This window comes from Citrus clementina, unplaced genomic scaffold, assembly GCF_000493195.1.
Source record: "Citrus clementina cultivar Clemenules unplaced genomic scaffold, Citrus_clementina_v1.0 scaffold_6, whole genome shotgun sequence".
Taxonomy (NCBI): domain Eukaryota; kingdom Viridiplantae; phylum Streptophyta; class Magnoliopsida; order Sapindales; family Rutaceae; genus Citrus; species Citrus x clementina.
In genome coordinates, this window is record NW_006262139.1 from 6,990,716 (window position 1) to 7,006,869 (window position 16,154).

General features: G+C 33.1%; 1 protein-coding gene across 1 annotated transcript; it reads right to left on the reverse strand.

The window, feature by feature from the left end:
- Nucleotides 1-13,187: 13,187 nt before the first annotated feature.
- On the reverse strand, nucleotides 13,188-14,412 carry LOC18039237 (uncharacterized protein ECU03_1610). The gene is made up of 3 exons (XM_024182704.1): nucleotides 14,299-14,412; nucleotides 13,974-14,099; nucleotides 13,188-13,430 (listed from the first exon to the last, which is right to left on the reverse strand). Exons 1-3 carry the CDS (start codon nucleotides 14,389-14,391, stop codon nucleotides 13,215-13,217), a joined length of 435 nt encoding a protein of 144 aa, XP_024038472.1. The 5' UTR covers nucleotides 14,392-14,412; the 3' UTR covers nucleotides 13,188-13,214.
- Between the last annotated feature and the right edge of the window lie 1,742 nt (nucleotides 14,413-16,154).

Below are 16,154 nucleotides of genomic sequence, written 5' to 3' on the forward strand. Positions count from 1 at the left end.
TAGTATGTTAAAAATGATCATTAGAGAAAACCAGTAAGTATCAAGGAATAAGATGTAATTAAATCGATTGGACAGTTGAGATATCGATTTAATTAATGATGTGGTACAAAGGATTACGCAGTAAAGAAATCAATGTGGCTTGGGATGAATTATTATTTGAGCATACAATTATGGAGGTCAGTTCCAATCTTTTAGTGGAGTAAATTTGGAATTAAATAATTGGGCTAATTTAATTACAAGCCTAATTATTGTAGTCACTATTGTATGTTCCCAAATGATCCTCGGGTTAGCTCATTTAATTGACTGCACCGCTACTGGATTAATAAACAAGATAACTAGTTATTTGAGTTAAAAGCCTAAATATGTTATTCAGTGGGAGGCTCCATTAATATGCTTGAGTGTAAGGGGCCTTGTGATATTTTACAAGGCAGGCCCCTATAACACAAGAACGAGTAACATGAATTTTGTTTTAATTATTTTTTAATTTAAATCAAATGGGATTTAATAGAATTAAAAAATAAATAAATATGGAGCCTAGGGTTTCCACAAAATAGAGATATAAAAGGCTTATTTTTCTAAAGAAAAAAAAATAGAGCAGTCACTTTATACAGATCAGAGAAAAAGATTTTTCTCTCTATTGTTGAGAGAAAAATTTCCTCGTGCTAGTTACTTTAGTGGTGATAAAGGCGCTCATATGTCAAGTGCAGATCAAACCTGAGTCATAACCTGGAAGATCATTGGTGACAATTCGTGATCTAACAGGCGTGGTGGTGATAGATCGTGATCTAAGAGAAGTTATGGTGACGAATCGTGATCTGGGAGCCTAAATCACTTCAGCGGAAAAAACCAAATCGGATTTTCAAGGTACGATTTCTATATTACAAATTCTTATATATTGTATGAGAGCAATCTTAAAAGGTTTTATAAAAAATTTAAAAAACTGATTTTTCTCCAACAATTAGAGCCGTCGAAAAAAAAAAAGTTTAGCGGCCATCACCCAAATGACTTTATCAAACCATATAACCTCCACCATCACTCAAATCAACATACCAAACAATAGATATTGTTATCATCATGGCTGCCCGATCTGTAGCTCCTGTTGGAGAACTAACAAATAAAACACACAAAAAACACACTATTTTATTTCTTCAACGACACTCCTCGCCAATTACAACTCTTATTTTTCATTTTCTACACCTTAGAGATTTTGTTACTTCACTTAATGCTTAAACCAAAGGGGAGAGGGGGTATTTATACATGATACAAACGAATCACAACCATTCATTTATTCAACTACTACATAAATCCTCACCATTCATTAAAACCTACCACTCACCTACTTCACCAACCACACCTACCACACCTAACACAAATAATTCAAAATTCACCAACCATACCTACTCATGGAATCTTCCATGAGTTGGGCTTGAATTTATTCATCTTGGATCAAGTTTATGATCCAACACCTCCCCTTAAACTTGATCCTATGACACCAAGCAAACTTCTGTATTTTACGAAGTCTTTTTGCTTGAGTGGCTTAGTGAAGATATCAACTGCTTGATCTTGTGATTTTACATACTTGATTTGCACTTTTTTTCTTGCAATACACTCTCTTATGAAATGATAGCGAGTGTTTATGTGTTTGCTTCGATCATGAAAGACTGGATTCTTAGATAGGGCAATTGCTGATTTGTTATCAACACAAATCTCGGTTGGCTCTTCTTGTGGCAAACCCAACTCCTTCAGTAAATTTCTGAGCCAAATTGCATGACAAACACTTGATGTGGCAGCTACATACTCAGCTTCACAAGTGGATAACGTGACAATAGGTTGCTTCTTTGATATCCATGTGAAAGCAGTATCTCCCATGAATAACACAAATCCTGTGGTGCTTTTCCAATCATCTATATCTCCACCCCAATCACTATCGCTATATCCAACAGGCTTGTAGTCATTAGAAAATGAGTATAACAAGCTGAAATTAGTTGTACCTTTGATGTAGCGAAGGATTCTTTTTGTAGCTTTAAAATGGGTGGTCTTTGGATTCTCCATGTATCGGCTCATAAGTCCAACAGCATAAAGGTTATCTGGTCTTGTGCATGTCAAATAACGTAGGCTTCCGACCAAACTTTTAAAGAATGTTGGATCTATATCTTCGCCTTCATCATGTTTGGATTATTTAACTCCGCATTCCACTGGCGTGCTTATAGGCTTATAATCATTCATCTTGAACTTCTTGAGAATTTCCTTTGCATAGCTTTCTTGGGAGATAAATATGCCTTCTTCCTTTTGTTTGACTTCTATTCTGAGATAATATGCCATTAGTCCGATGTCAGTCATCTCGAACTCTTTGATCATCACTCTCTTGAACTTTTCAAACAAGCTTGGATTACTTCCAGTGAAGATAAGATCATCCACATACAAGCACACAATCAAAATGTCTCTAGCTTTTTCTTTGACGTAGAGAGCATGTTCATATGGGCATTTAGTGAAGCCGTTCTCTTGAAAATACTTGTCAATTCTGCTATTCCATGCCCTTGGTGCTTGCTTTAGCCTATAAAGAGCTTTCTTCAATCTCAAAACTTTGTCTTCATGTCCTTTCACCACATAGCCTAATGGTTGTTCGATATAAACTTCTTCTTCAAGGAATCCATTCAAGAAAGCAGACTTCACATCCATTTGAAAAATCTTTCATTTTTTTTTTAGCAACCAAAGAAATAATAAGTATAATAATTTCAAGTTGAGCTACAGGAGCAAATACCTCGTCACAGTCTATGCCAGCCTTTTGACTATAGCCTTTTGCAACTAGCCTCACCTTGTGCCTTTTAATTTCTCCCTTCACATTTCTTTTTGTTTTATACACCCATTTGACACCGATCACCTTGTGACCTTTGGGAAGAGTAGTAAGCTCCCAAGTATCATTCTTCACAATGGCTTTGATTTCTTTATCCATTGCAATTCTCCACTTCTCATCTAGTGCAGCGTCTTGGAAGTTGATTGGCTCACAATCAGCAAAGAGGCAAAAGAGAGTGAGATTATCATGTCTTTCAGTTACCTCATAAAGATCTTGAAGACTCCTTGTACGTTCTTCGGTTCTTTCATTTAAGAAAGACGGCGATGAATCTCCACATGTGGTTGATGCTGGTGAGATAGGTGGAGTAGTTGGCTCTTGTTGTTCTTCTACTTGTTTTATCTGTGTATGATTATCTTCTTCAATGGGAAAGAAGTTGAAGTCATCCACACCAGAGCCAAAATCTCATTCTCCTTCTTCATCAAAAACTACATCTCGACTGATCACGATCTTCCCGTTGTTTGGATTGTAAAGCTTGTATCCTTTGGAGTTGTTGTCGTAGCCGATAAAGATGAACTTCTCACTTTTGTCATCCAGCTTGGCTCTACTTTCATCTGGTACATGTACATGGGCAATGCTTCCGAAAACTCTTAGATGGGTGATGCCGGATTTTCTTTTACTCCAAGCTTCTTGTGGTGTCTTGCCCCACACGCTTCTTGTTGGAGATCGATTGGATAAGTAGACTGCACATGCAATAGCTTCGGCCCAAAATTCTTTAGGTAGCCTCTTACTTTTGAGCATGCTTCTTGCCATGTTGAGGCTGGTTATGTTCTTCCTTTCTGCAACACCATTTTGTTGAGGGGATCTTGGAACTGTCAAAGGGCATCGAATTCCATTTGCTTCACAAAACTCTAAAAATTCTTTGGAAGTGAACTCTCCACCTCGATCAGATCTCATGGCTTTAATCTGGTATCCACTTTCTTTTTCCACTGCAGCTTTAAACTTCTTAAAAGCTTCAAAAACTTTTGATTTTTCTTCAAAAAATACAGCCAAGTTTTTCTTGAAAAATCATCTATGAAGAGAAGAAAGTAGTTACTTTTACCAAGGGAGTTTGGCTTGAATGGACCACACACATCAGTATAAATGAGCTCGAGTGGCTTCTGAACTCTTAAGTTTGACTCCTTTGGAAAGCTCTTTCTGAACTGTTTGCCAAGTAAGCATCCTTCACAAAGTTGATTAGGGTGATTGATGTATGGTAAGCCTTTCACCATGTTCTACTTGAATAGTAGCTCCAATCCTCCAAAGTTGAGATGCCCATATCGAAGATGCCAAATTTAGGATGGATCTTTGTGACAGGTTTTGAGACATTTTGCAACATCATTTTGAATATTTAAAGGAAACATTCTATTTTTCGACATTTTCACCTTTGTAATTAGATTTCCTTCGTCATCTCTTAGGAAAAGACTATAATCTTTTAAGTGAATATCATAGCCTTTTTCTAAAAGTTGACCCAAACTAAGGATGTTGCTTTTCATATTGGGCACATAGTAAACATTCAAAATTATTTGGTGGCTACCATCTTTTGCACGAAAAAGAATGTTACCTTTACTCTTCACTGGTACTTTTGAATTATCTCCAAAAGCGATACTGTCATTCACAGATTCACTTACTTGCACGAACATGATTTTATTTCCACTCATATGATTGCTAGCACCTATGTTAAGATACCATGTATTTTCTTGACCTTCAATTGTGTCATTGCGTGCTAGTAAAAGTGTGTCATCTTCACCATTTTTTTCTTCAGCATAGTTCACTCTCTCCTCAATTCTGGTGCTTGAAGCTCTGCATTTTGAAGTATAATGCCCAAACTTTTGACAATTATAGCATTGTACTTGAGATTTGTCATACCTCGATCTTGGATTGCCTCTACCTCATCCTCTGCTTGAGCTTTCTCCTTTGGCATAATTGGAGTTGTTGAAATTCCAACCTCGTCCATGACCACGAGCTCTACCACGCCCTCGTCCTCTTCCTCGGACATAGTGCCTTCTCTCGTTGTCCGGAGCTTTTCTTCTCTTTTCTTTGGATTAACCTCTATCTTGAGAAGTTGTTCTTCGATTCCTTGCTTCTTTTTTAGTTTTTCTTTGTAAGCTTACGACCTTCCTTGAAGTTGCTCAATCGTCATATCCTCTAGATCTCTTGTTTCTTCAATTGTCACAACAATATGATCAAACTTCGAGTCTCCTGATCGAAGTATCTTTTCAATGATCCTTGCCTCTTTTAACTTCTCGCCATTTCTTTTTAATTCATTGGAAACGGTTACAACCTGAGTCAAGTAGTCAGAAATTGACTCCGACGCCTTCATGTGTAAGGACTCAAATTCTCCTCATAATGTTTGGAAACGAACCTTCTTTACATTCTCCGCTCCTTTGTAAGAGGTCTGTAGTTTCTCCCATGCTTCTTTTGAGGAGGTTGTACCAGCAATCTTTTCAAACGCATCTTCATCTAATGATTGAAAGATGAGATACTTTGCTTTATTCTCTTTCTTTTTCAAGTCTTTTAAATTCTCCTTCTGCGCCGTAGTTAAAGTGGCTTCATTTTTTAGCACAATAAAGCCTTTCTCCACAACATCCCATACGTCATGTGCACCCAATAGAGCTTTCATTTTAATACTCCAATTGTCAAACTTACTTCCTTTTAATTGTGGAACTTGAAATGACATCATACCACCATTTGTCATAACTCACAAATTGAATAAGAATTTTGAGATTCTGAATGCACGGATGGATCCAGCACGTCGAAAAACCTTAGGAGGGACTCGAGTCAACTTTCGGTCAACGGTCAACGTCGATCAATGGTCAACGCCGGTCAGCAGTCAACGCCGGCTTGGTAGTCTTGGTTCGGTCTGGCTTGGTTCGGCTCGAGTTGGCTCGGTTCAACTTGATTTAGTTCAGTTCGGCTCGGTTCGGTTCGGTTCGGCTCAACTTGTTTCAACTCAGTGAGTCGACTCAACTCCGGACAGAAACCTTCCGGCGGCGAGTGTGGGCGCGTCCAGTCTCCGATCGAGATTATTTTTGCGGCGTCACGTTCCTATCGTCGAGAGCTTCGATTTAATATGCTATATGACTATATATAACTTCGAACACTAGCTCTGATACCACTTTATTGGAGAATTAACAAATAAAACACACAAAAAACACACTATTTTATTTCTTCAACAACACTCCTCACCAATTACAACTCTTATTTTTCACTCTCTACACCTTAGAGATTTTGTTACTTCACTTAATGCTTAAACCAAAGGGAAGAGGGGGTATTTATACATGATACAAACGAATCACAACCATTCATTTATTCAACTACTATATAAATCCTCACCATTCATTAAAACCTACCACTCACCTACTTCACCAACCACACCTACAACACCTAACACAAATAATTCAAACTTCACAAACCATACCTACTCATGGAATCTTCCATGAGTTGGGATTGAATTTATTCATCTTGGATCAAGTTTATGATCCAACAGCTCCTCCTTATATTGGAGTTTCCATTACAACAATTAAATTGAATAATGAAAATTTTGTGTTATGGTTAATAGGAGTAGTAAAGTATTTGACTGCTTAGGGAAAAGAGAATTACTTGACAGATAAACTTCCTGCTTGTAAGTTTAAAGATCATCGTAAATGGATATAGGAGGATACTATATATGGAGATTACTTGGTTATTTAATAGTATTGAACCTTCAGTTGCTACTACCACCAGATGGGTTCAGATGAAAAAAGAGTTATGGGATTGTCTTAAGGAACGGTTTGGCCAATTGAAGAATATTTCTAGACGTTATGAGTTGTATGAAGCTTTTTTCTCATGTCAACAGGCGATAAGTCGTTAAAGTGAGTGTTATGGCATTCTAGAAGGTTTATGAGGAGATCTTACTTTTTATCACAATCTAATTACAAATGTTGCAATTCTTGAAAGACAACATGAAGAACTATTGGTTGTTGGTTTTCTATCTAGTTTGAACCCTAATTAGAGAGTTCGAAAAATGGTATTTTGACTGAGAAAAAGTTACCCAACATAAAGGAAGCATATGCATGCCTCAAGTGAATGCGCTTGTATCTTTTAGTAGACGTGGGCGAGGGCGAACCATTGAACGTGGTCGAGGTTATGGTAAAAGCACAGGAAGATGATGATTTTTCTGTACTCATTGTGAACAGACCAATCATCCCTCTGAAAACTGTTAGGATACGTTTGGTAAGCTAGAGTAGCTAAATCGAATCCATTTTAATCAAGGGAGAATTCTTCTATATATACACCTTCTTCTGGTAGTACTCAAAACACTCGAGTGCCATCATCTTCGGAGCCTAGCTCTTCTACTCTAAGTAACAAGCCAACAACAGCCACCTTAGTATAATCAGGCACTCTAAATATTTTTTAACAATCTCCAATTCTACTCCTTGGATAATTGATGTTGAAACATCTCATATAACTGGTAATTGTTCTATTATTGTTCATATTCTCCATCTTGTTGATCATCGTCTATTTTCCTTACTACTGGTTCTTGAACTAATGTTGTAGGTGAAGAGATTGTTCATGTTGATCCTAATTTATCTCTCTCCTTTATTCCCCATGTTATAAAGTTTCCCATACACCTTTTATCCATTTGTTAATTGACAAAGAGTCTTAATTGTTTTGTGACATCCTATTGTATTTTTCAAGATCTCGGTACAAAAAAAGATGATTGATGGTGGAGATGAGATGAATGGAGTTTATCACCTTTTACTTCGTTACCTCCATCTAGTATTGTTTTTTCATCTACTGTCTCTTCAGAACAATGACATAATCGATTAGAACATCTTCTTCTTCAACTACTTCATCATTTTGGATTTACCAGTTGATGTCAGTTATATGTTAAATGATTAGTAATGTCATTTGGGCACACATCATCACATTCCCTATCCTTCTCAAGTTACCGAAGTGAGTTCGCATCTGTTTGAGTTAGTTCACTGAGATGTATTTGGTCTATGTAACGTTCCAAACTATCAAGGTTTTAAATATTTTATTACTTCTGTTGGTGATTGTTCTCGTGCTGCATGGTATATTTGTTATAAGAGCAATTTAAAGTACCTCATGTATTTGAATTTTTTTTAATGAAATAAGATATCAATTTAGTGTTACTATTGAAAGTCTTCGTTCCGTCAATGCCTTGAACTATCATCGCTCTACACTTTCTGAGTTTTGTAGGAAACAAAGAATTATACATCAAACCTTTTTCCATAAAATGAGTCTAGTTTGGTGTGTAAATCACTTTTTATTATAAAATACCATCTTGGTGGTACTATAGAGCGATTGAAAGCTCGTTTAATGGCGAAATGGCTTACTCAAACTCAGGGTTGATTATCTAGAGATTTTTCCCTGTTGCTCGCCTTAACTCTATTAGAGTTCCATGATTAGTCCCTTTAATAACTTTATGCTAAAAACACATTTTTTTTATGGAGATTTAAAGAGAGAAGTGTGCATAGAGCAACCTCCTGGGTTTGTTGCTTAAGGGAATCTGGCTTAGTGTATAAACTAAAGAAAGCCATATATGGTCTTAAACGGTCTCCCTAAGTGTGGTTTGATAAATTTAGTGGTTTCTTTAATCTCTTCGTTTTAAGAGGTACCAGTCCGATCATTCAGTTTTTGTGAAGCACACTGTTTTAAGGTACAGTTATTTTTATGGTTTACGTTGATGATATAATTATATCTAGAAGTGTTTATTGTGGCATTGAAGAACTGAAAGTTCAGTTGAAAGAACATTTTCAAACCAAAGATTTAGGTTAGTTGAGGTATTTTCTTGGCATTGAATTGGCTAGAGGAAAGCACAATTTGGTGTTATGTTAAAGAAAATATATTTGAAGTCTGTTGACTAAATATGAATAAGGCAGATGAAAAGAAAAGAACGTACAGAAGTTCAATGATACTCTTATGGACCCAAATCTAAAACTTGATGTGACAAATGATAAGAAAAATCATGTCTTTGAAGATAAAAGAAGGTCCAGAAATCTATTTGGAAAATTAATTTACTTGACTATTACTAAACCCAATAATACATTTGCAGTTGGAGCAGTTAGTCAGTATATGCAAAATCTGAGGAAGGTTCATTGGAAAGTATTGTGCAGAATTCTCATTTATCTTAAGAAGGCTATTGGAGTAGGGTTCTCTACAAGCGAGGAAGCACCTTGGAAATAAAATGTGGTATAGCAAAGTCTAGTGTTGGGGCAGAATATTGTGCGATGGCTGATATTATTTGTTCTCAAATCCAAGGCCTGTCCGTGATATATTGCGACAATAAGGCTACAACATACATTGCTAGTAATCCAGCTTAGGACTAAGCATATTGATGTGGATTCATTTTATTCGAGAGCAAGTGACAAGTGGTGCCATTGTTACACCTTAGATCAAGTCTAAAGATCAAGTTGCGGATATATTTACCGAAGCTGTGTTCAAGGAACTTTCCTACATCTTTGTTCCAAGTTGGGCATTGAGAATATCCATGCTCCTAACTTAATATTGTGTTTCCCTCTATATATATATATATATATATATCTATAGCTATTGCATTCAGTCTTTTTCTGGTGAATAATAGAAAAGCTATTTTCTTTTTCCTGTGATCTTGACTAACAGTATTATTATTATTAAAATCTTGAATCATCAATTTTTGGCCTAACATGAAAGAAGTTTAATAAAATACTAGGCAAATCTTTTAGGTTTTAGTCAATTAGAAGAACTTTAATTTTTTTTTTCTATCTCTTAAGCAAGAAAAGATGCATAATCTATCTTTAATTTTTATTTTAGGAGTGGTATGAGGTCTAAAATTTTAGAATTTGTTAATTTTAAATTATAATTTTTTAATTTATACTAAAAAATAATGTAAAAGCTTTAAAATCTAAAATTTCTATATTTAGTATTTTTCTAAGCATTAATTAATATTGTTATCCAAATATATAATTTAAAATAATCACACAAAAAATAATACAATACAGTGCAGCACCAAACATAATATAATTAAAAATTAATATAATACAGTGTAGCAACAAACATTGTACAATATTATTATAATATAATACTAATGCAATATAGTATAATACAATACACATGTATTAAAATAATGTAATACCGTGTAATATAATACAGTGTGTCAAACGCACCCTAAGTGAATTCTCACCTTATATAGTGTGACCATCCGAATTAAGATTTATTCTCATAATAAATAATAGCATCCCACTCCCCTTAATTTTCTCTTTATATTTTTCACCTTATATTTCATGCATTATTCTATATTTACAACATGGAATCATTAATGAAGATGGGACCCTAATTTTAGAAGGGACTTGGAAATTAGGCTAATTATCATAAACCTCCCATGAGGTTTGAAGCATTCACTGTTTGATAGATCATTCTCCGAGACCTCCTCTGACGTTAGTATACCATTAATTTGACAATTTATTACATGATAAATTAACCAAGTATCCCTGACGTAGAAAATGGTAATTTGAATACTGAAAAGAAAGAATTTTTGGTTAGTACCAGTATGTTTGTTCTAGCATCATGAGATGTCAATACAAATAAAATACCAAATCGCCGATGTGACTTTTCAAAATGACTTTGATGAATGATACAAACAACTTAAATTATTTATGTTTTAAAAAGATGTGAAATGTACAAGTTAGATTTTAAAATTTAACTTCAATTGCTACTACCATTTTTTCAATTATCTTCAACGATTATATTGCCAGTGTCAGTGGCTATATAAACTGCCGTAGCCAAACTCAATATGCAGCATATCATTTACTTCCCAAACATGAAAATAGCATTCATCTCACTTCAAAGTTCAAAGGTACCAAGCCAACACTGCCAATATCACTTCATCTCAATATCAACCATTTGTGATATATCTTTCGACAATCAATTAAAAATCTTAGCATTTCTCAAGGATTTTAAAGTTATAAATCATTGTGCAAAATTTCTTAAGTATTCTGCCATATGAAGCACTATGTTAAACTTCACCTTTTCAACATATCTCATAGGCCTCCCATGCATCATATCTTTGATGTCCTCCCATAACTTCTTTAAAGTATATTGTTCAGGGATTATAGATCCAAGTTTAAGCATTTCACCATCAACCATAGCCTCAATGTCCTTGTAAATAGAGCTGAGAAATGGTACAATGAGAAGGACTTTGTAAATGTTCAAAACAAGTAAAATTAAGTCTTTAACAAATTAAGTCATGTAAACTGCACATTATAACCCAAAAAGGAAAAACAAATCAAATTTGGCCGCTTTGACAGCAAACTAACTACACACTTGAAGCTATCCTCAACATGCAATTCCATTCTTAATTTAACTACAACTTATATGATAGTGCATTGATGCCGATCATGAGGTCAAAACAATTTCTAAATCCTAAATCAATCAACTTTTTCACATTTCTTAACCATTACATCATCGTTTCAGAGTATGAACTAGTGGAGTCGTGTAATGAATCTTCACTGTTGAAGCTTACTTTGCTTGAATTACAACAGATTCACAACTACATCGAAGCACTCAAGTCCACCCTATTACCTAACTCACAGCTCCAGCAAGCAAGAATGCAGCAACCCATGACAATTTTTTCAACCCAATACATGTAAATACCATGATCAAAATAAAAAACAAAATCCAGTATCCTCAAAAGATTAATATACACTTCAAGTTATCTCCAAAATTCAATCCCATTTTCAATCTAATAAAAATTAGCATGAATCCCTATTCAAAAATCAGCAGCAGTGTGATGCAGCGGAAATTTAATGTTCAAAATATTCCGTTAATTCTAGAGAATACCGGAATAAAAGAACAATTAAATTTACTTTGATTTAAAAGAATACCACGAATTTGGGGGTGAAGACTCGTTGATTCTACAGAATACTAAGAATTAACTGAATTCAACTACTCACACAGAGTTTTGAAAACTGAAATATTATTGAACTAAAAAATCTACTCTCTTGTAAAAGTTACAAAAGACACTTATTTATACTAACTAAGATTTATCCTAATTTGATTGGAAAACCTATTTTAATAAGACTTATACCTAAATTAAAAATATTACCCAAATAAACAATGACTAAAAATTAAAATTCTAAATAGAAAATTAAATTAAATTTGATTATAAATTAATTAAAATATTCTTAAATATTATAAATTTTAATGTAATTAAGATTTCTTTAATTTCTTGCTTTCCATCACAGTGCCTTAAACGAATAAAAAGCTTTTGATAGCCATTTTCAATCAATCACATGGCAGCATAACAAACTGCAAGCCATTTTCAATCAATCCCAAGTGAACATGCATTTGCAGCACTCGTTCACCTAGAACTAACACTTATTAATATATTTAAATTGTATTAATATTTTATATTATTTATATTATTATTAATTTTAAATTAATATTATTCATATTTATTCATATTTAAATATTTATTATTAGTTATAATAAATTATAAATTTATTAATAAATTATAATGTAAAAATAAAAAATATAATGTAATATTATTGAATAATAAATTATTTATTTATTAATTTATATTAATAATTATAATGTAAAAAAAATCTTATATTAAATTAAAAATTATATTTATTTATTTATTATTATTATAATAAAGAAGCAAAAAAAAAAAAAAAGTAAAGCTAATGCGGTAGTTGCCACATTAGCCATCCACATTAATCCCTTGCAAATTTGCTCCAAAGTCCAAACATAGGGTTGGTATTATTTTAATGTAAATAGTGTTTTGCTACCTCATAATACAATGTAACAAACATGCCCAAAGTGAAAAATTTAAATTTGTTTGAATTTGTTTGCCATTAGAGGATTCTCTTACGATTTTATCCTCACTAACCTAACTTATATGAAATGGTATACTAATGTTAGGAGAGGTGTCTAAGAATACTCGAATATAATCTATCAGACTGAAAATAACTCAAAATTTAGGGGAAGTTTCTGATAATTACCCTTGGAAATTACCCATGCTGGCAAGATGTGTATATCTATTGTCAATGACAAAGAAAAAATATGATAATTATTAATATAATCGAATCAATCATGTTATGCCACATCTGGTTGAGTATAAAAAGAATTTATACAAAAATTTGTAACTGTAATATTATTTTATTTATAATTTAAAGAATTTCTAAAACGACTCTCTTGAGCTTTATTATTAATAAAGCCACTTATTTACAAAAGGATTAACATTGGAAGGAGCAAAAAAGTATACACTTTTCATCCGTTTCCATATGATAGAAACAAGAACAAGTAAAGGAAAAATTATTAATTCAGCAAGGTAATATAGAGGAAATAAATTAAGATTATTAGAGTTGATGGATATAAATAAATTAATTAAAAGAAACTGCTAGTTCTTGGTGTTCATGCTTTTTGTAACTTGCTCAGCATTTTGTTTGACGGCTTCCTTAGATTTATCAGCCTTTCCGAGCAAATTATCTTTGACAGTTTGAGCAGTGTCTTTGGCCGAACCCCATGCATCTTGAACTGTTTGTTTTGCCTTATCACCAATGTCTTGTGCTGTTTCAGACACCTTTCCAGCCTTATCTTTTGTAATATGACTCATCTAGATGCATTTTCATAATTAATTAATTGCAAACTAACTAAATAAAAGTAAAAATATGCTAGAATTCAACATATATGGAATCGTGCTTAGATGTAGATGTCTACGACTTTGTCATACAAACATAATTTAAAAGAAAAAAAAAAGACAGAAAATTGGAGTTTATATATATATATATAGAGAAATGTTCCAGTCCGAAATTTTAAAGTGCGGTAAAGCTTTAAAATCGCATGATTTTAAAGGTTTAAAACTGTAAGTCTTTAAAGCCGTGCGGTTTTAAAATTCTCCCAAACTTTCCTGCACTTTAAAATCCCTGACTGGAAAACTACTGATATAAAGAAATTTTTTTTTTTTTTGCCTTTTCGACTTGGTCCATTCTATTGTTAGATGTCGGTTCTTATTATTTTCAAATGCGAACATCCACACCTGAACACTGCTGAATATTATACTATTAAATCATAGACTTAATAACTTTTAATAATTTTAATAAAATCTAAGATCCTATACTAAATCAGTACTCTTATATATATATATATATATAATTACTTGCTGAGCAGTAGAGGCAGCCTTGGTTTTCATGTCTCCAGAAGCCTTCATCGCATGATCTGCCCCTTGCTTAATTGCTTCCGTTGTCTTTTCACAAGTTGCTGAAGCCTCTTGATGGGTACTTGCCTATATATACACAGTGTATAGAGAATTCTATATCTCAGCAGTAAAAATTTTTTAGAAAATAAAGCAAATTGATTCCCACGTGCGCTAACTACGTAATACTAAATTACAAATTTATTGAATCTCTAATTAACTAAAATTGAGGAGAAGAATTTGAAACAAATTAATGGGGAAATAAGAAGCACTTAATTGGTATATATACCTGAATGTATCTAGGTTTTGAGGCAAGAAATTGCTTAGAATTCCAAATGCTTCTCCTAGCAATTGCAAGTTTTGAAAGAGTGGAACTTGCCATTATTATTTTTCTTTTGTTTTCTTTTTATTATCTTCTAACAAATGTAAGAAACTCTTGAAGGAATTGTCTGGAAAAGCTGAATATATAAAGAAGGAAGAACATCCATTTCATTATGTGTTGTAATTGAGAGAGTATATTTCGATGATGAATGGTTTTCATCAGTCAATTAGACCCAGTATTCCAGGGTAATTAAATTGAGGAGGCTCATTTTTTGTCCATAACTTTCTTTTTATTTTTTATTTTTATATTTTTTCAAGACTTGGTCCTTGTTTCTGAAATTCAGATGTGGAAATAGAGTAGATTCTCAATGAGTTGATAATATTGATAACATAATAGTTTTCATTGGTCTCAACTTGCCACCAACATGGTAAATTAACAATTTGATAAATTTATAAGATAATAATTACTTAATTTGAAACTAAATTTATATGATATGTCATACGGTTTTTATTAAAATATTTTTTTCTGTGTTATTTGCTGCTTCTTAAAATTGATTTAGAATTGAATCTCATCTCTAACTCTTTTGTAATGTGAAATTTCAATTTGTATTGCAGCTTTGTAACAACAATGAGTCAATGAGACAGACTCCTCATATCATCTTTAATATAGAAAAATAAAAACTCTAAAATAATCTAATTATTATCAAAGACAACTAACTATTATTCAAATTAAACATAATAAATACTATGAACATAATCAAAGTTTTTTAAATAAATTTCTTTATAAATTATAATTTATTAATTTATTAATATTTACTAAATTAATACATTTTCTATGGTCCCAATGCAATTAATTGTACCAAGAATCTTGCCGCTCATATAAGGGCTTCAGCAGCCGTTTGAATCCTCTGAAGGACACGTGTAAGGCTCTAGTTCATTTTGTTAGGCAAAACAGCAAGCAACGATGCTGCATGAGTAAGCGATACACGTGATACATCACGTGTTTGACTTATTCATTCAACTGACATTATGGAAATGTCATACACCTCTCAGAAGTACTACGACCGACTAGACATGATGCTCTCACTGACATATCACAAACTTCCTGAGAATATAAGTGACTTGTCATTCTCAGTTATAAAAACAGATTTGAGCTTCATTCTTCAACAAATAGACTAAGAAATAAAGAATTAAGAGAAAATATATCAATAAATTATATCCATCAAATTTTGATTGTAATATATCAATATTTCAAAAAGAAAAATTCTTGCATTAATTATTATACTTAAAAACCTTCTTTATTTTAGACCATAATTTTCTCAACTAGATTCTACACGTAAATTCATGATATTCAGTGGGTTACAACTAGAATTAGGGATGGTAAAAACCGGGTCCGGGTCTGGGTTTAGCCTTCCTGAATTCGGACCCGGATGTCATTTTCTTTTTCTCCGGATCCGGATTTTAACCCGGATTTTTTCATCTCGAGTCCGGATCCGGGTTTAACCCGCAAAAATTCGGGTTTCCAAATTTCGGGTTTTGAACCCGGATCAATGAATCAGTTTTTAAAAAATAAAAAATTAATACATTTCCAACCAATAACACATCGAGATTCCAGATTGTAAATCATCAAATAAAAAAAATTAAATCACTACAAATATAAGCCCATTAAAGCATAAACCATTTCGAATCTTTTTACTATAAGAACAATGTTTCTAGCATAGATAAAATCAAATAACAAAGTATAATGAAATCAAAACGAAAGGATAGCAAACTGGATCGTTGTTTGGAGTTGCAAGAACCGGAGGCTGCGACGGTCGTGAACCC

Bases quoted from the DNA above. Each gene is read 5' to 3' on its own strand.
- LOC18039237 (XM_024182704.1), bottom strand. From the start codon at position 14,391: ATGGCAAGTTCCACTCTTTCAAAACTTGCAATTGCTAGGAGAAGCATT. The intron at 14,100-14,298 runs GTATATATACCA...GTGTATATATAG, and splicing joins CAAAACCTAGATACATTCAG to GCAAGTACCCATCAAGAGGC. The intron at 13,431-13,973 runs GTAATTATATAT...AAATGCATCTAG, and splicing joins CTGCCTCTACTGCTCAGCAA to ATGAGTCATATTACAAAAGA.